Here is a 20200-nt window from a genome sequence, read left to right on the forward strand (position 1 = left end):
AGATTTTAAAGGGGCAGATGAAAGCAAATCAACCCTCACCTCCAAAGCAGGTAAGTGTTTTTATGAGAAAGAAAAACAGAAGTTTTTCTAAGTGAGTCACAAAGCCATGTCAGGGGAGAAATGGGAATGGGGCAGAGGTATGCAGAACAGGGCGAGGGAAAAAGATGCGCTTGATCACCTAACACATCTTTACTAAAACAAATGTTTTAACCCACAGCTCAGCCTCTACCTCCCTCACGTGTATACAGGTAAGTGGCCATACTTGAATGATCACAAACACCAAATTCTAAGAATATTTAAAACTTTTCCATGTAGAAACTAATGTTAATTCATAAACTGACTTTCACTTTCTCTTGCACTGAATTTTACTTTTTTTAATTGAAGTATATTTGACATAGAACACTGTGTAAATTTAAGATGTAGATGTTAATTTGATACATTTATATATTGCAATATGATTGCTATTGTGGCAATAAAGGGCACCTCTAATACATTACTTATCATTTCTGGGTGCTTTGTTTTGTTTTGTTTTATTGTTTTAAGTAGGCTCCACGCCCAACGCAGGGCTTAAACTCACAACCTTGAGACCACGAGTCGGACACTCCGCTGACTGAGCCAGCCAGGTGCCCCTCACATTACTTATCCTTTATTTTCAGTGGTTGGAGTAGTTAGGTTCTAGTCGCGAAGCAAGTTTGACGATCACAATATGGTACTGCTGTCTACGTTCACTGTGCTGTGCATTAGGTCGTGAGGATTTATTTGAGAGCTTGAGGGCTTCTCGTTGCAGCTCCGTGCCCTTAAACAACATCTGTTCCAGTCCCCCACCCCTCACCGCCATTCCCTGGTAACCACCATTCTACCTCTGTTCTTAGGAGTCTGGCTTTTTTAGATTCCACATAGGAGTGATATCACACAGTACTTAATCTTTCTCCGTCTGACTTCTCTCACTTAGCAAGACAGACAAGGTCCTGTCCATGTTGTCACAGAACAAAGTTTTTTAAAATGCTGCTTTCTTGTCATACATTTTTTTTCTTGCATGAGAACCTTGGGACACATTCTCCATCTTTATTTTTGCAGTTGCCAAGGAGGCGGCTCTCAGCAGTCTCCATCTGGAGAGAGCACCCATCTCAATGGGGAGACAAGCAGCACTTCCTAATCACCCACTCCATGTCAGAGACTGAGCCAAGGGCTCCCCATTTCACCCCTCCCTCTGACCCTCTCAACATGAGTGCCATTCCTATGAGTGGGCATCACAACAGTTTGCTCATTTTAAGATGAGAAGTCATGGAATTCGCCAACAACGCTCGGGGGACTGAGATGCTGTCAGTATCCCAGGCTACCCTGCCCAGTGAAAGCCAGATTTCTCATCTGCCCACTCTGGGCCCTCCCAGGACACATCGCTAAGAAATCACTCCTCTGCTCTCAATAACTGAGAGTGAAAACATTCCCAACCACCGTAGGACACTGCTCACTTCTAAACTGCAGCTAACCCTCGGCTTTCTCTCTAAGATGCATCTGAACCAGGGAAAAACAAGTTTAGGGAACTGGCTGTCACCTTCTTTACTGAAGACATTTTCCAGCCCCAAACCTTGCTTTATTACCCTTTGTGGTACTTTATTGCTTGTTCAAAATAACAGAGGCATCTGACAAAATGAATATCAAGTGCAGTATACATCTGAGCAATTCTGCAGAGTAGTAAGTATGTAAGCAACTCAAGACCATCATGCAACATCAAACATATGCATTTCCAACCGGTACAAGAGGTTTAGGGGCTCAAGGGAAGATGTGGGTGATGCACAAGGCATATCGTGGGACTGATGAAAATGTTCAAAGAGTCAATGTTCTGGCTCTTTCCAAATGACTGTTGTTATCTGTGAAAATGATAAATTGTGAAGATTTAAAAAAAGAATAAATTTGATTAAAAAGGGGAGTAACTGGCTCCACATATTTTAAGGGTAACACAAACACAAACAACTGACTATGTTTTCTCATCTTTCAAGAAAAGCTGGACTAAAACAACACATTTCTGGCAAAAAAAAAAAAAAGTAACTAGTGATGAGCCATCATGCTTCTTGCATGACAAGAAAAAGCTGCCAAAGTCTTCCACAAAAACTCCACCCAAAGAAAACACATATTACAATCTGGGGCGAAGACAATGCTGATTTGTTTCACAGACACTCACAGCACCGCCACTGAAGAGCGCAAAAGAACAAATGAATTACACTGAAGTTTAAATAACAGTGAGAGCCCAGCAGTGCCTGGGTGGCTCAGTTGGTTGGGCAACTGCCTCCGGCTCAGGATCATGATCCCAGAGTCCCGGGATCAAGTTCCACATCGGGCTCCCTGCTCAGCAGGGAGTCTGCTTCTCCCTCTGACCCTCTTCCCTCTCGTGCTCTCTGTCTCTCCTTCTCTCTTTTGCAATAAATAAAATCTTTAAAAAAAAAAAAATCTAAAATAAATAAATAAATAAATAACAGCGAGAGCCCAGTCAATATGAGCTCTGTGCTGAGAGCTTTGCAGACGAGTCTCAGTACATCCTCTCTGGATCCTGGGGTGGATGCAGGCTTCTGGAAGGAAGGTCTCATGTGTCTGTTGCCCTTCCCCACCGGGTCCCAGAGCCTGCGGCAAAGGCCTGCACATGGCAGGTGCTGAAGAGAAATTAGTTGAGCAAATGAATTTAAGAAGAAAAAATGAAGAGGAAAGCAGAGACTATGACCAGCGACATTGCACAGATAAGGAAACACTTGCATGGTTTCTGATTTACCCAAGGTCACTCATGTAGTAAAAGGTGGAACTGGAATTCCAACCCAGGACAGGAATAACCTGTTCGCAAGATCTAAGCCCCTAGGGTCAACCAAGAGTCTATCCTTAGTTATTAGAAATGAGTGAACCATGGGGAACTAGGTGTTTCTGCAAATACTTCCCACAGTGGATACCTTACCATCGTGTCTAGGGTTTTGTTTTTGGTTTTGTTTGGTTTTTTTCCTAGGGGTCTGGTGTACCCTCAAAAGATTAAAGAACCACCATCAAGAACATGAAAAGACTGTGCTGTGTGTTTGGAAGAAGGCTCCAGAGGAAGAGCTTCTACTGTGGCGGGCGGGGGGGGGGGGTGCGGGGGGAGGGCCCGGCAGAAACACCACCATGGCTGGGCAGCCCATATTGCGTGCCCCTGGAGCCAATGATGTTCACCGTTCACATGGCATCGCTGGGTGGTGACCTTCTCCCTCACTCTTCTGAACCGTAAAACCTGGGACGCTTCAGGCTGTCCAACAGTTAAATGTCGCTTAATGATGAGAGAGAGACAAAGAAGGTCCAATTTTCATGAAACTGCCATCTAGACAGCACACGCTATAGCCACCACAAAATGGCACACTGCACAATGAGTTTACCCTACTTTAAAAAAAGTCAGCTAGAAAACGTGAAAGCAAACATCCTAAAACACTAAAAATTAATGTGGAGGCATCTCTGGAAAATAATGGGCCACTTCATAATTCAATTCCAGGAGCATGGCATGTGAAAGGTTAACTTATTCAGGTGTTGAATTGGGGCAAAAAAAAGCATTTGATGGAGAACTTGCCAGAATAGCCAGCCCTTCAGTTGTGACCTCTTGAGTCAAAGGCTGGAGTTATATTCTAAACCTTAATTTAGAAGTAAACATTCAAATGAAGGTTTCTTTAAAATTCTCCAATAATTTTCATTTTAAAAGTACCAAATTGGCTCATAAAAAAAGCTCACGCTAATTATTCCAAAGCAATCAACTTCTTAAAAACCCTTTATTTCACAATTACACCAATATCCCATTAATCTGGGACACTTACCCATGTATTTATTCTTTGCTCATTACCTATGTGCACATTAAGAGTACACCAATAACACAATACAGGCATTAATATGTAAAACATCAACAAAAGCCATCTGGAAAGCTAATGAATAATCAAGGGATTTCAAATTAAACTACAGAATTTTCCCTTAGAATCTTTAGGACAACACTGTCAAGTTCAATCTATTCACTTCGCCTCCAGAATCAATTTTTCAAACCTTATGACAGGTCTAATCGCTTCCACCTGTGTCTCTAGCTTGACTCTTGACTGGCATGCTACCAGCCAGGGTGGAAATGTAGACAAAGACCCCTATTAGGATCCGGCTGTTTCTCTACTGTGAGGTCACTCAGCCATTAAATTAGTTCCAGCCCAATTTCTGTCTCTCAGGCCTCGACTTCAGGGGAGGAGGGTGTGCAGGAGAGCGAGTTAGGGGAGCTGAACCAGAAGAGCAAAAAAGGGGAAAGAGATGTTTGGGACTGAATGGACACACACGCAGAGAGGCGAAAAGCTAGCGTTGGCCCCAGATTCTGAAACAAAAATACTCTTTATCAAATGATGGTGGCCATTCGCCCCAATGTTTCCCCAAAATGTTTTCAAAAACCGTGTTCTGGGACTGTTTTTCCTTTTCATTTCTTTTGCTCGCAGGAAGTCTACTGTCTCCCATGCAAAGTGAGCCTAATTCCCAAAACCATTTCAGCCCTCTAGAGGTGCTGGGGAAAGGTTGGCTGGTAAAAGAGGCAGACTTGGGAAGATCACCCCATCAAGGGAGTGTCCAGCGCCCCAGATCTCACAGCTAAGGAGAGCAAGGCCCAGGGGAGGGAGACAGAGCCAGATGGTGATAAAATTTTCAGTTCCAGCATTTTCCCTACCAGAGCCGGGGATTTATGGCATCAGGAATGATGCCTGACACATAGTAACTGCTCAAAAAAAATTCATTGATCAGTCTACTTCCTTTCCTATATCACATTATCTACTGCACCCACTTCTCTCTGCCCAAACCCCTCGCACTCAGAACAAGAAGGGTGCACACAACGTGTATGAGCTGAATGTGCACTGCAATCTGATTCTTCCAATGCACTGTAAGGCTGGGGTAGTACCTTCTCCATCATTCTCCCTCAAGAGCCTAACACAGTGCCTGGCATACAGAAGGCATGCCATAAATACTTATTCTATGGATGAAGGCAAACTTAAGCCTGAAAAATCAAGGGACTTAAACAATATTAAGAAAATAAACTTATTTAATAAGGAAATCTATATTATTCTTTACAAATAAAAAAGAATCCACACTTGGTCAGTTTACTGAGGATATATAAGTATGCTAAGGAAATCAGTATAAACAAGTTTGTGGTCAACTGGCTCACCACAAACTGTGGCTTCACACGTGAGTTATTTCAGTATCTGACAGCGACTCAGTAAAAGTTTTCAAAAAAGATGATATGAGTCAAAATCTAATAAGGGACAATTCCACAATTATCACAACTCAGTTACTCCCAAGCTCTGTGCTCCATGGTCTGGCCTTAATGTCTTCCCCACAGCAGAGACTAATCGCAAGATGAGACAGAATGTGGTAACCCAAGCATGCCACGTGGAGGTGTTTCTCTCAGTGGTGGTGATGGATGGTTCTAATCCATCGCCAACACCAGTGTAGACCCCACCACCACCAATAGCTCACATTTGCAAATGGCTTCTGGGGTGCACATATGTAGGACGTGACTGTGGGACACAGTAATGTTCACTGGTCCAGACACAGTGTGGAGCCCATGCCCTTGGGACTCTATCCAACTAGCAGAGCTAACTGGTCACAGGAAAACCTACCAGGAAATAGGGCAGAAAGAAAAAGAAAGGTGTCTAAAGGCAATCAAATCCAGCATCACGTCCAAAAGGTTACCCTGACAACAGAGTAGAAAACACATTTCAGGGTCAGAAACACGTGCCAGGGAACATGACTGGAGCAGGAAACAGAGGGTGAAATTACCTGTCCTAGTCAGACTGGTGGGTAGCTGAGCCAAGTACGACTATTGGGGGACTATCACTCACTGACATGACTTTTACTTTTTATGTTTGGAGAGGGGAGCCCACAGGCCCTTCAACTGCCTCGATTTAGTTGCTAGCAAGAAGCTCCCTTATCTCCCCTGGTCACTCCCTTCCCCAGAGCTCCTTCCCCTCTACTGGATCACTAACACACCCTTAACATTCACAGGTCAGGGGCAGGAGGGGAAGGTGGTGGTGGTGCATGGCTCTGGCACCTGCCTGCTTTCATACTTTGAGATCAAATGAAAGCTTTCAACGTCTGTCTCAGGGCCGCAGTAGTTCAGCTGAGTTTGTAGCCAGAGAAGAAAAGATGGTGGCCCTCCAAACTATTTGTCAGAAGAGCAATTTCCAAATTACCTCTGATGGTACTGAGGTGAGACAGAATTAGTGTGAGTATTCAAATAACTATTTTCACCCATGATTTTAAATCTTGTAGGCCCTGGGGCTATCATTCCGTGTATACTATTTAAAGGCCTCCAGCTGTTTTTCTTAATAGTCTGACTAATAAAAAGTACATGCTTGGGAAAAAGACTTCTAATTCTCCTCCAATATCTGTTCTCCACTCCTCCCTAGTGCTCGGCCCCCGATTTTCAGTGGATTCATGGATGCTGAGTATACAGACCACGTTTATTTCCTAGCCTTCTTTGTGGGTCGATACGGTCCTGTGCGTAGATCCTAGCTCGAGAATATAAACAAAAAAGTCACGAGCGATTTCTGGAAAGAGTCCATAAGAGTGGAGGCACACCCTTCTCACCCCCTCCTCCTGCGTACTGGCTAAGACGAGAACATAAATGCCGTGCCTCCCAGACCACTTGCTGAGGGTGGCAAAGCAACTCAACTGCATCCCTGATGCAGTGGGCCGCACGCTGGCGGACCCTGGGCTGCCCATCTCGGCCTCTCTCATTTACGGGACAGAGAAATGAACCCAAATCTCAATCCTGTTTGAAACACTTTAATTTGGGGATACCTGTCTAATCCTAATTGACCTAGAAGCTGGTACCTGAATGGGGTGTGCAGAGGCTTCGATCTCACGCATATCACAAGAAATGCGACCTGAGAGAGAGGGAGGGTCATCGGGGCAGGGAACAGTGGAGACCGCTCCCGTCAAACAGCAGCAAAGCATTTGCTAGAAGCCTGGCTTTCTATAGTTTGGGAGGAAGACCATGCAACTGTTAGAAGGGTGTTATAGTCAAGACCCTCCCAAAAGGCAAAGCCGTGACCCCAAGGACACCAGGCCAGATGCATGACCAGGAAACCTACCTACCGCCTGTGCAGGGAGTCCTTCCCTGCCCCGGAGGATTCCATGGTCCCCATCTCACCCCCGTAGCTGGTGGCAGAGAACACGTCTGTTTTAACTAGCAGACTGCCAGACCTCAGTGAGCCACGTCCAGCCCTGAGAGAGAAGGTTCCTTCCCCAGAGATCCTGAATCTGCTCGAGAGGAAGCAGACTAGTAGGGCTACCTTCCTGGAGGAGGGGGTGAGAGTTTTAGATGGGGCGGGGGGGGGAGGGTCATACAACACAGGTATTTGGGACTGAGGCAGAAATTGCTGGCTGTTCCCCACCATGGGTGTCCCCCTCCTTTCTTAGGAAGGAAACTTCCAATTTTTAGCTGCAACAAGTCCCTGCGGGTGGGGGCGGGGGGAAGGGCAGAGAAAAAAGATTTTAGAAACCTTATGATAAAGATCTATTATCTAACTTAAATTTTACTTCTATTCCAGACCCTGAGGAAAGAGCCACAGAAGTGACAGATTTAAAGAGAGAAACATGCATGGAATTCAAAGCCAGGCCACACTTTTGAAAATTCTTCTTGCTCCGCATAATAGACCTATGCATGTGGTCGGTCCACAGGAACAATTCCATATATGGTAAATTCTGATACGCAGCTTTCTACATGCTGGTATTATACTAGAGTTTGACCCTGATGACCCTAGGCACTAAAAGATACCATATGAAACTGGTCGATACATGTATGTAAAGTACATTGAAGCAGTGTCTGAAAGATAAAAGCTTTCAATACATTAGCTAGTATTATTATTATTATTATTATTATGACCACAATAGACTCTGCTTCCATGAGGAGAGCCCATGTGGGATCAAATATAATATTAGCTATAGACATGGTTTTGGTCTGGGGCACATGGGTGGCTCAGTCAGTTAAGAGTCTGACTTTTGATCTCGGCTCAGGTCATGATCGCAGGGTCGTGGGATCGAGCCCCGCATCGTGCTCCCCACTCAGTGTGGAGTCTCCTAAAGAGTCTCTCTCTCTCCCTCTGCCCCTCCGCTCCTGCTCTCACACTCTCTCTCCCTCTCTCTCAAATAAATAAATCTTTAAAAAAAAAAAAAAGAAAAATGGTTTTGGTCTTACTCTTAGAAAGGAATAAGCCATATTTATCCATCTCATGGTCCCTTTGTGGACAACTGTGAGTTTTCGGCATCAAGGTGACCTCAAGCTCCTTCTCCTAAAAAAGGCTACAACCCATCCACCCCACCCCACCCCACCCCCAGGAACTTCTCAGCAGGCTTGATGACTCACTTGGCTGCAGTGAGTAACTGTATCTCACAGTGTTCGGAAGGAAGCCATGCGAGCCATGCAACAGGACATCTGTATGTTATGGTGAGCAGCCACTATTTATTAACGTGGGATCTGCTCTGTGCCAAGCAGAGGGATTAATCATTAATCATCAAAGCTATTTTATTCTCTGTCCTCTACAGAGACCAGGCAAGAAGAGAAACAAAGACACTTCCTAAATGCCCTTGGAAAAGCCAAAATATTTTTCTCTTCTGTAAAAATAAAAACTCGTAATCCTACAGACGGTTCTGACTCTGCTATTGTCCTGCTCAGCTACACACTTTTCCAGACTCAAGTTGCTTAAGACAGAATGTAAAAAAAAAAAAAAAAAAAAAAAAAGTTCAGTATCAAAAAGGAACTTACCAGTAATCAAGGGTACTAAAGCAGTGTATTTACACGGCATTTTCTTTCTATCCTAAAACACATGCTCACCAGGATGTAAGGAAACCCAATCATCTGATTACACAGGAGATGGGTCATCCACTCTAGACGGCTTGCAGCCCTCTTAGTAATCACTGCCCACTACACGAGCTCAGAGCCCGTAATTCCAGTGGTTCAAGATCATCCCAACATAAAATATTCTTCACTTGGGGCGCCTGCGTGGCTCAGTCGTTAAGCGTCTGTCTTCGGCTCAGGTCATGATCCCGTGGCTCAGTCATTAAGCGTCTGCCTTCGGCTCAGGTCATGATCCCAGGGTCCTGGGATCGAGCCCCGCATCGGGCTCCCTGCTCTTCGGGAAGCCTGCTTCTCCCTCTCCCACTCCCCCTGCTTGTGTTCCCTCTCTCGCTGTGTCTCTCTCTCTGTCAAATAAATAAAATCTTTAAAAAAAAAAATATTCTTCACTTACTGCCCAACAAAAATGGAGAAGTGCCAGTGTTTTGGTTTTTTTTTAAGATTTTATTTATTTGAGAGAGAGAGAGCCCGAGCAGGAGGAGGGACAGAGGGAGAGAGAGAGAAGCAGACTTGCCACTGAGCAGGGAGCCCGACGCGGGGCTCGATCCCAGGACCCTGAGATCACGACCTGAGCCAAAGGCAGATGCCTCACCGACCGAGCCACACAGGCACCCCATAAAGTGCCAATGTTTTTCTATCTAAATTTAATCTCCCAAAATCCTATGTCAAATGCCGTGTCTGATTTTTTATTTGGAAAATACGATGATAATAGGTCACCTTTTCAATATAAATAGTGTGCTCTTGAGTAACAGAGGATTATCGCAGAGTTTGCGCAAGCAAGTAACAATTGTTCCATATACAAACACAGGCTTTTTCCTTCTCATCGGAGGGCACGGGACTGGGTAGGAGGGGAGGCAGGAAACGGAAGAGAACACTGAAAAAAAGTACCTGTGACAACACAAAATAACCCAGCAAATAACTGTTCACGGTCATGACTCATACCCCCTCGTGCTACACCCACCTCACTCTACTGATTCCGCTCCACGAACGCTTTCTCTACACACTATTCACACAAAACCGCCAATTCCATGGCTTTGACGATGACAGTCAAGAAAATTCTAAGGTTATCTCATCATTTTATAACAACATATTATCAAATTCCAGAAATTATTAAGAAAGACCAACATATTCCCCTATGGTGAATTATGCATCTAATTGTGCAGTCCCATGAGTGAAAATGCCCAGAAACTGTGAATCCAGTGGGGTGTTTGGTTTTTGTTTTTTAGTTTTACAGTCCTGAAATTTTAGTCCCATGGTGAAGGAAGATGCCTTTCTTATTCACTCCCTCTGTAAGCCTACTTTTTAAACTATCTCAATATAAGAATATTAATACTAATTTAAGAGTTAAAAAAATTCCTTTCATCTGTTTGTCATTTTTTAAACTTTAACCAAAGTCCATGAAAGAGAAGAAATAAGAAAGAAAACTCTGTAAGAATAAATCTCAAACATCTAAATGGGATTAGAGAGCGCCTGCAAAATGTACTGAACAGGGAACATATCAAAATGGGTTTCCAAAAGTACGAAGTTTCCAATTCATTTCAACTGAACACAGCTCATATGTCGTTCAAATGTGCTGTCCTGGCCCCCCCACAAAACATCTTCTGGTTACAACAACACAAAAATAAAATAATGGCCTGAGTAATAACACCACTGGGTAAAGATATTTTTCCATCAAGTTTTTTCCGAGGATCATCTGAAAGGTCAACCACTAAGGGAAGGAAGAGAGTCACAATACACAAAATCCCCTTGCTTTCAAATATAAACCTGTGATCAAGGAACATTTTTAAACTTTTCTTCCTACATTTTACCTCTTCTAGGACCACCTTGCTTTGCTAATGGGCTTATTGAGAGTTCGCCTTCGTTTCTACCCCTTCTCCCCCAACACTGGTCCGACAGGAGACTCCTCTGGACTCCTCTGAGCAGCTGCACAAAGTCTGGCCAGAACTTACCCATCCAGAAGGTTCATCGTGGTAGGCGTCACTTCGGCAAACAGAATTACTTTTCCAAGTCGCTTTGTCTGCAGATTCTGTCGGTAGATGTCTAAGTTAAAATTTTCTGAAGAGAAGGCCTCCACGTCAGTCACCACAGGTAGGGCAGATGGATTGATTTCTATTTCAGACGTGTAGGATGAAAGAAACTTAAGGGAGAGCTTGCTGGATTTTATGACTCCTTCAGGATCCACATGCTTCCCCAGCCACCGCATAAGAGGATCCCAGATTTCCTGTGTTATAAAGAAAGAAATGAAAAGGTCGTAATTTGGCATTACATGAGGTGATGGTAGCCTTTCCCTAAAACGCCACTTTGGTAATATAAGTACTTCCTAATTCATGACCAGTAAGAGCTAGAGTAACATATTCCAAACATCTGTGCCATCATACAGTAGACAATAAGTATAGGAAATATGCTTATACCATAAAAATACACTTGACCCTTGAACAATGCAGGTTTGAACTGGGAAGGTCCACTTATGCTCGGGCTTTTTTCGATAAATACAGTACAGTGCTGTAAATGTATTTTCTCTTCCTTACGCTTTTCTTAATAATGTTTTCTTTTCTCTAGCTTACTTTCTTGTAAGGAGACTGTATATAATACACATAGCACACAAAGTACGTGTTAAGGGGCGCCTGGGTGGCTCAGTCGTTAAGCATCTGCCTTCGGCTCAGGTCGTGATCCTAGGGTCCTGGGATCGAGCCCCATATCGGGCTCCCTGCTCCACGGGAAGCCTGCTTCTCCCTCTCCTGCTCCCCCTGCTTGTGTTCCCTCTCTTGCTGTGTCTCTCGGTCAAATAAATAAATAAGATCTAAAAAAAAAAACAAACAAAATACGTGTTAATCGACTGACTGTTTATGCCATTGGTAAGGTTTTCAGTCAACAGTATGCCATTGCCATTTAAGTTTTTGGGGAGTCAAAGTTATATGCTGTGGATTTTCGACCTCCCTAGCAGGGAGTGGGGTGGAGGGGGGATTTCTCCTAATTTTCCCACACTGTTTGAGGATCAACTGTAAACTGTTCAGAAGCCAGGATCCAAAGAAATAAATGCACCTTATTAAACTTTCTATCCTACATTATATCCTAAATCCTTAAAAGTCTTCTCCGGCTCTAAAGTTCATTAGTAATTCTCTAAGTCTGTGCCTTTTGCAGGAAATTTACAGCTTTAAACTTTCGCCCCTCAAGGAAATTCATTATCCTATCTGGGGAAATACTGTAAAATGCCAGAACAGGAGTCACAGAACACAAGGCACTAAGATAAGAGCATTCGCTCTCCCCCTCTGGAGGACCTCTACCCCCTCTCCTAGACAAGCTGACCCCCACCAGCCACTGACAGGCCACCAGCAGGGGGAACATGACTTTTACATTGGGGAAATAATGGGGAACCCAACAGCTGCCTCCACTTTGTCCAAATGTGGGTCCAGGGGGGGGTTGGGAGGGAGGCAGAACCTACCAGAAACCTTGCCTGATCCAGAACAGAGCTCTCTATTCCAATCCCTACAACAAGAAGGGGTCTTGGAGCCTCCAGCAGGCTGCAACTTCCTCTCAGGCCGTGGACGCCCCACCCTGGAGGGACCTCCCTCTGGGGTGGGGTAGGACGTGGGGCACCAGGGAACTACGGGATCAGGGGAGTCATCACCCTGAGAGGCCAACACCAAATGTATTAAGATCAGTGAGTCACAGTAAACACAGACCTAGGCTCTTAGGCCACCTTCATGCAAATGCTGGGCCTTTCGAAAGAGGAAAGGTGCCCTTCTGTTAACACAGGGTATGCCCCAAAGCTGCATGTGGCCGCAGAGAAGCAGCTTCAAAGATGAAATTTCACTGAACTAAATTCAACTAATGGACCATTAAAATGCACCTCCACTTGATGAAAAATATAGAGGACAGAAGAACAAGTTAAATAACCTCAGGAGGAAGGAAATCAGAAGAAATCGAGGAGGTGAGATATTTCACAAAACAAGAATTGGCAAGTCAATGTCACAGGGGCCCCAAAGGCAGAAGCGGGGAGAGAGGGTGAAACCCCGTCTGGATGAGGAGAGACGTGAAAGACACGATCAAATACAGTGAGTGGCTCTTCACCGCATTCTGGTCTGAACAACTGAGCTGGAAGAGACATTTTGAAAGAATTAGGAAATTTGAATCTGGAGAGTATGGATCAGACAACAAAGATTCACTGTCAGGTCCAGTAGGCATGATAACGGTACCATGGTGATGTAGAAACACGGCCTTAATGGTAGAAATGTGTATGTGTCATGGTATCTGTAGTTTACTCCCAAAATAGATGAAGCAAATAAGGCAAAACGCTAATAACTGTTAAATTTAGACCATGTGTATTTGGGGTATCTGTCACACTATTCTCTCTATTCTTCTCTAGATTTTAAAACTATCATAATTAAAAGTAAAACAAAATGGGGGCAGTTGGGTGGCTCAGGCGGTTAAGCGACCGACTCTTGGTTTCGGCTCACATCACTATCTCAGGGTCGTGAGAGCAAGCCCCGTGTTGGGCTCTGTACTCGGCGCGGAGTCTGCTGGTCCCTCTCCCTCCCCTTTTTCCCCTCTCCCCACTCACACACACACACTCTTTCTCTCAAATAAATAAATAAAATCTTTTAAAAAAGTAAAAAAAAAGATAAAACACACACACAAATGGTAAAATAAACACTAACTATTATAAAAATATCAGATTCAACTAAAATGTTTTGTCAATCCATTCATGAGACAAATATTATGATATTATGGGGTGCCTACCACCATATGGTAGACTTTCTCATAGGTTCTGGACATTCAGTAGTGAACAAAGGAGCCAAAGTTCCCATCCTCAAAAGGCTTATATCCTAGCATGGGAGTCAGATCATTTTTATAAAAATTCATCAGCACAAGACATAGAATGTTAGTCATAAAGTGCCAAGGAAGAGACGATAAGCAGAGAGGAGAGATAAGAAGTGTTGGAGGTAGGCCATCGTGGGGAGGGCATATGAACCCTGGGGGGAGGGAAGAAAGGAGGTGGGACAATGTAACCCACACAAGCCCATGGCTCTTCTCTATTTACATAGAGGATTCCAAGGAGGAGCAGAGGCCCAAAGGGAAGCATGAGGGAGGGAAGTGCCCAGAACGCAGAGCAAGCCAGGAGGAGGCCAAGGAGCCCAGAGGAGGGAGGTAAAGGGGCACCCACACTGTGCAAGGCCTGAAGGGCCACAGCGGGGACTGGGACTTTCACTCTGGGGGCAATGAGGAGCCCTGGAGGCTTTGGGAAAGGGAGTGTGGTGACCTCCTGGTCACAGTCACCGCAGGATCACTCGCTCAGCAAACTGCCCTGAGCACAGATTAAGGGGCAGCAAACACAAGGAAGCAGACACCAGTCAGGAAGCCTCTGAAGCTCCCAGGAGGGAGATGCTAACGCCTGGACAGGTGTCACGGTGGCCATGCGACTGACGTAGAGGCCGCAAGATACGCTGACAGATCACCCTTGGGATGTCAGAGGGAATGGGGAGTCAAAAATGAGCCCAAGCAACCAATTCAGCCAACCTTATGTGTAAGACAAGGAAATAAAGGCTTACTTCTCTTAAAAAAAAAAAAAAATGAGGCCAACACTTCTGGCCTAAGCACCTGGAAGGATGGAGCTGCCCCCGGAAATACTGAGGGGAAAGGGAAGGAACAGGTGTGAACCGGAAGAGCCGGTTCTGGGCACATCACACGTGAGACACGGGTTAGAAACGCACGGAGGCAGCGAATAAGCAGTAGGACACGTGAGTCAGGGGTCTAGGGGAGAGGTCCACACCGAGGACATAAATTTGGGAATCTCCAGACTGCAGATGATAATCTGAAGGCAGGAGACAGGCTGAGAGCAATGAGGGAGTGACTGTAGATGAATAGAGGGGTTACACCGGTTTCCTGGGGCTGCCACTACAAAGTGCCGCAAACTGCGGGGCTTAGACAGCAGAAATCTACCATCCCACAGTTCCGGAGGCTGGAAGTCCAAGATCAAGGTGTCGGCAGGGCCGCGCTCCCTCTGAAGGCTCTAGGAGAGAATCTGTTCTAGGCTCCCCTCCTGGCTTCTGGTGTTGCTGGCCATCCTTGGCTCCCTTCCCTGTGCCTGTGTCTCGTGTCCTCTTCTTCAAAGGACACTAGCCAAATCGGATCAGGGCCAGCCCTAGCGACCTCATCTTAACTGGATTATGTCTGCAAAGACCTTATATCCAAATAAGGACACCTTCACAGGTTCTGGAGATTAGGACTTCAGTGTACGTTCTGGGGGGACAAAATTCAACCCACAATGGGTGTCAATGCTTAGATGTCAGGGAGATGAGCAGGAGTCTGCAAAGGACACTGAGAAGGCGAAGGAAAATCAAGTGTGCGTGCATAGGGTGTGGGAGCTCCCTGGGAATTCTGGGGTCCAAGTTCACAGGCAGCAAGAAAGTAGGAAGATGGTGGTAGGGCAGCAGGAAGAGGGCTGAGCAGTAACCACTGGATTCTGCAAGGCAGAGCCCATCGGGCGCAGGCAAGTCTGATGTTATTAAGGGAAGGAAAGAAACCACAGACTCCAAGAACAAAATTTTGGCAAGGAGTTTCCTCTTGGGGAAAAAAAGATGGGGGCAGTGGCTACAGGGAGGAAGGGAGTCCTCCAAACAGGTACAGTTTGGTTAAATGAGAGAAATAACAGCATGTGTTTTAATGATGATGTGAATTGTCCGATCCAGAAAGGTAACAGGTGAACAGGTGAGGACTGGATCCTGATGCTCAAGCAAAGAGGTCAGCTTCAGGAGCAGAGCCCTCCAGCACTGGGATGGACAGGGTTCCACATCCCCGCTGGAGACCCTAGCCTGCTTCCCCACTGGGTTGCAGCCCTCCCTCACCCCTGCTGGCCGCACAACCATCCAGGACAGCCCTGGGAACTCATCTATGCTACCATTATTCTGCTCCCAGGCTGACAGGGAGGTAGGAAGGAGCCCCGGGCTGAAGGCTGCTGACATCATCTTCGGATTCCTTCTGTTTTTCCTCAATAAATAAACAGCAAGATCACCAACTAAGAGTGAAAAGGAAGAAAGAGGTTTGAGAAGGCAGAGTGAGAAAATGAGGAAAGCAGGGAAAATAGAAGGAGCAAGTGGAAGTGTTCAGGGTCCACTCCAGGTTAGTGTTTCTGAATTCAGAGTGAGCAGGTGACCCAATGTTGTGCTTTTATCCAGCCACACTCAGCTACAGAGCTACATGGAATAGGCTCAGAGGAAGCTGAGGGGGTACATGAAGCAGCAAAGTAGCTGACCTACTGCAAAGGAGGCCCTGATGGAGATATAAAGATAAATAATAGGATAAGCCTGGCCTAGAAGCTCACAACTCAGTGGGAAGGACAGCAAGAGGAGAGGACAGTTCCAGAGGGAAAAGCAAAGTGCCCAGGAGGAGTGCAAAACAGGAAATGCTTCTGTTTGAATAAGCACCAGAAGTTGTCAGAAGTGAGCTGAAGTGAGTTACCGGAAGCTACAGCCCTAACTTTCCATCTTTGCAGGAAGAACTAAGATAAATTTTATTTTTTAAGATTTTATTTATTTATTTATTTATTTATCTGAGAGAGAGAGCACATAAGCAGGGGGGTAGCGGCAGAGGGAGAAGCAGGCTCCCTGCCAAGTGGGGAGCCCGATGATGCAGGGCTTGATCCCAGGACCCCAGGATCATGACCTGAGCCCAAGGCAGCTGCCTAACCGACTGAGCCACCCAGGCAACCAACTGAGTCACACAGGCGCCCCTCAAGATAAATTTTAAACCAAATAATCCCTGTTCACTGTTATTTCTTTGATATAAATTCTACTGGAGGAAGAAGACAAAATGAATAAATAACATATAAAAGTAGCCCTCTGTTATGGACTGAACATTTGTGTGCCCCCCCACACCCCGAATTCACATTGAAATTGAAATCCCCAAGGTGATGGCATTAGGAGGTGGGTGGAGCCCTCCTGAATGGGATGTGGGAATGGCCCTTATAAAAGCAACTCCAGAAAGATCCTTCACCCTCTCCACCAAGCAGGGGCACAGCAAAAAGAGAGCTCTCTCACCCCAACAGAGGGTTCTCACCAGAACCAAACATGGCAGCAACCTTGATCTCAGATGTGGAGACTCCAGAAGTGTGAGAAATAAATGTCTGTTGTTTATAAATCACCTGGATCTATGCTATTCTGTTTTAGCAACCTGAACTAAGATACCTCCAAACCTCACATCTGGCCATTAGTTATAACCAATGCCTTCAACTTTGGTCAATGCCCTTAAGGTATAAAGTGAACAGATCTGAATGGCCTTTATCAAGTTCCCCAGGACAGTCAGAGGTCACAAAGGCATCACAAAGGCTAATGACCCATATCGGTGAACAGGTTAAATCACAAAAATAAAGGGAAAATAATCCAGATAACAAGTATTTCTTAACTAACTGCAGTTTTCATTAACTCAAGCAGAGAGTTAAAGGGTTATTCAGCAGCTGCAGGCAATGTATATTTCCATTCCCAGTCAATGAGACGAAAAAGAAAGAGCTAGCACCAGGTAACACTTTCAGAACGGGAATAAAGCAAGGAATCTCCTCTGGAGTGAATTATCCAACTGGCCACCTATACGTCATTCATCTAAGAAATACATACGGAGCACCCAGTATGTCTCAAAAATAGTACCACAGCATAAAGCGGGGCAGAAGGACAGGTATGTACACATACGACTACCAGTTAGTGTGACACGTGCTTAAAAAAGGCATTCAAGCTAGTTAAATATACACATCCTTTGGCAAAGTGGGTCAGCCTGACCCATCAAATGTAACCACTTAGTCTTATCTGCATACAAGTTAGGAGCCAGACTCTCAAGGAATTACATTATCACTTTGTATCTACTAATCACTAAAGTAATATCCCCAATTACTTGTTTTTGAAAGCAATACTTAAGAAATGCACAAACATGCAAAATAAAATCGATGAAAGCAAGGCACAGGGGGTTTTGTTCTTAACACCTCTTTCACATAAATCTCTCAAGACGTACCCAGAGCCAACGAAATTACGCAAAACAAAGATAATCTAAAAGATATAAAATGAGACCTGGAACCTCTTAAGAGGGATAACTGTATACCACCTATAATTCTCTGAAGTATTTATATTCACTGAAGTGAAATACAACTTTAAGTCATCAGGTAAAACCGAGTACACAAGGCACACTTAGGCTCCTCCTTCCATCATCCCTGGACAACGGAATAAAATTCTGGTTGCAAGACATATCAAAATTACTACCTGTTTGACGCCAATCTGCCTGATAGGTCGTCTCAGATGCACTCAGGTTACAATGACTCACTACAGAAGTAGCTGCTAACATATGTAGGAAAAAAGAATTCATTCATGATTCTTGGCTTAACTCTACTAATGACAACCAATGCCGTATGGAAATGCCACTCCCAAATCTACCTAATTTTTTTAATTCAAATACCGGACTGTAGCAAAAATGTCACTTCTTTAGGGAAGACTCCTCTGACCCACAACCCTCCCAATCTACATTAGAACTCATATTCATAAACAGTGACTTTACAGCACTTATCAAATTGCAATTCTATAATTTATATGACCATTTATTCAATGTCCCACTGTCTTGCTAGAATGTAAGCTCCATAAAGACAGCATATACACATTTCTGTCTTGCTCCCAACTGTATCCATGGCAGCCAGCACCAGACCTGGCAAAGAGCCCATGCTTAATAAGCATTCATTATACAAATGCACATTAAATTCCTTCTGAAGAAAAACTCCACCAGTTACATATATATATATCTGTATTCCAAGAGGTAAAATGCCAAAAAGGCACCGATAAGCAATGGTCTTGATATGGATACATAAGCCTCAAAAAGAAATCTGAAATCTTTGAAAGCCGCTGCAGTCCTACTGAAAACAAAACAACTGCTATCAAATTTCACCACAATGAAATTCATAAAAACCTTCTAATTCATGTTATTTTGTTAACATTTAAACCACAAGAACTTGTATTTACCTTTCTCTAAGATTTCAAGCTTACTGAATACAATTCAGGTGCAACCAAAAACTGAATGTTTTATAGTCACATAAATGCTGGCCCTTTGAATTGGCCACAGCAGTAGGGTAACACCAGCCAATCTCAAAAAAGGTGAATATGGCTTTATTTCTTATTGGGACATGTTGCATACAACAGGAAAACCCCAAGGAATCCACATACAAAAAAGCACTTGACTAGGAAGCGAGCTTAGCAAGGTTGCAAAATACAAGGTCAATATACAAAAATTGGGTGTCTTTCTACATACCAGCAATGAATACTTGGGAGTCTGAAATTTTTTTTTAAATCCCGTTTTCAATGGCGTCGACAGATCTGAAACATTTAGGGATAAATTAAACAAAATGTGTCAGACCTGTACACTTAAAACTACAAAACACTCATGAATTAAAAATTTTAAAAGCCCTAAATAATTGAAGAGATATGCCATGTTCAGAATCAGGAAACACAATACTGTTAAGATGTCAATTCTTCTCCAAATTGATTTATGGATTCAGTGCAATCCCAATCAAAATCCCAGGCATTTTTTGTAGAAATTGGTAAGCTGATTTTAAAACTTGCACAGAAAGGGAAAAGACCTTGAATGGCCAAGCAATTTTGGGAAGAAAAGTGTTGGAAGTCTTACAAAATCTGATTTCAAGACTTATCCTAAAACTGCAGCAATCAAGACAGTATCATATTAGTATACAGATACAGACTACTGAAATGGAAGAGAAGCCAGAAATAGAGCCACACATACATATCCAGTTGATTTTTGACAAAAGCATCAGGGCAATTCACTTGATAAAGGACCATCTTTCTTTCTTTCTTTAATATTTTATTTATTCATTTGTCAGAGAGAGAGCACACAAGCAGGGGGATCAGCAAGCAGAGAGAGAAGCAGGCTCCCCACTGAGCAAGGAGCCCAATGCAGGACTAATCCCAGGACCCCGGGATCATGACCTGAGCTGATGGCAGACACTTAACCGACTGAGCCACCCAGGTGTCCCAGGATCATCTTTCAAAACACGGTGCTGAAACAACTGAACATCCATATGCAAAAAACAAAACAAGACATAACAAAGGTGACCCTTACACCTTCTAGGTACACAAAACTTGAAATGAACTGCAGACCCAACTATGAAACTTCCAAAATAAAATAAATGAAAGAAACTTTCTGACCTTGGGACAGGTAAAGTCCTTCTCAGATAAATCAAAAGCATGAACTAGAGAAGAAGAAAATAATAAGCCGGATTTCATTAAAATTAAGAATCGCTGCTCACTGGGGCACCTGGTGGCTCAGTTCGTTAAGCATCTGCCT

The 20200-nt window shown here is 44.2% G+C and overlaps 1 protein-coding gene across 6 annotated transcripts in view; it reads right to left on the reverse strand.

Annotated features, from left to right (window-relative positions):
* HLCS (holocarboxylase synthetase) overlaps positions 1 to 20200 on the reverse strand; it is a 229684-nt gene that overhangs the window by 142786 nt on the left and 66698 nt on the right. For all 6 annotated transcript variants that reach the window (XM_027584867.2, XM_027584863.2, XM_027584862.2 and 3 more), the window contains one exon: positions 10825 to 11096. In XM_027584867.2, the coding sequence (XP_027440668.1) occupies positions 10825 to 11096 (272 nt within the window). The remainder of the gene's footprint in view (positions 1 to 10824; positions 11097 to 20200) is intronic.

This window comes from Zalophus californianus, chromosome 1 (assembly GCF_009762305.2).
Source record: "Zalophus californianus isolate mZalCal1 chromosome 1, mZalCal1.pri.v2, whole genome shotgun sequence".
Classification (NCBI taxonomy): Eukaryota; Metazoa; Chordata; class Mammalia; order Carnivora; family Otariidae; genus Zalophus; species Zalophus californianus.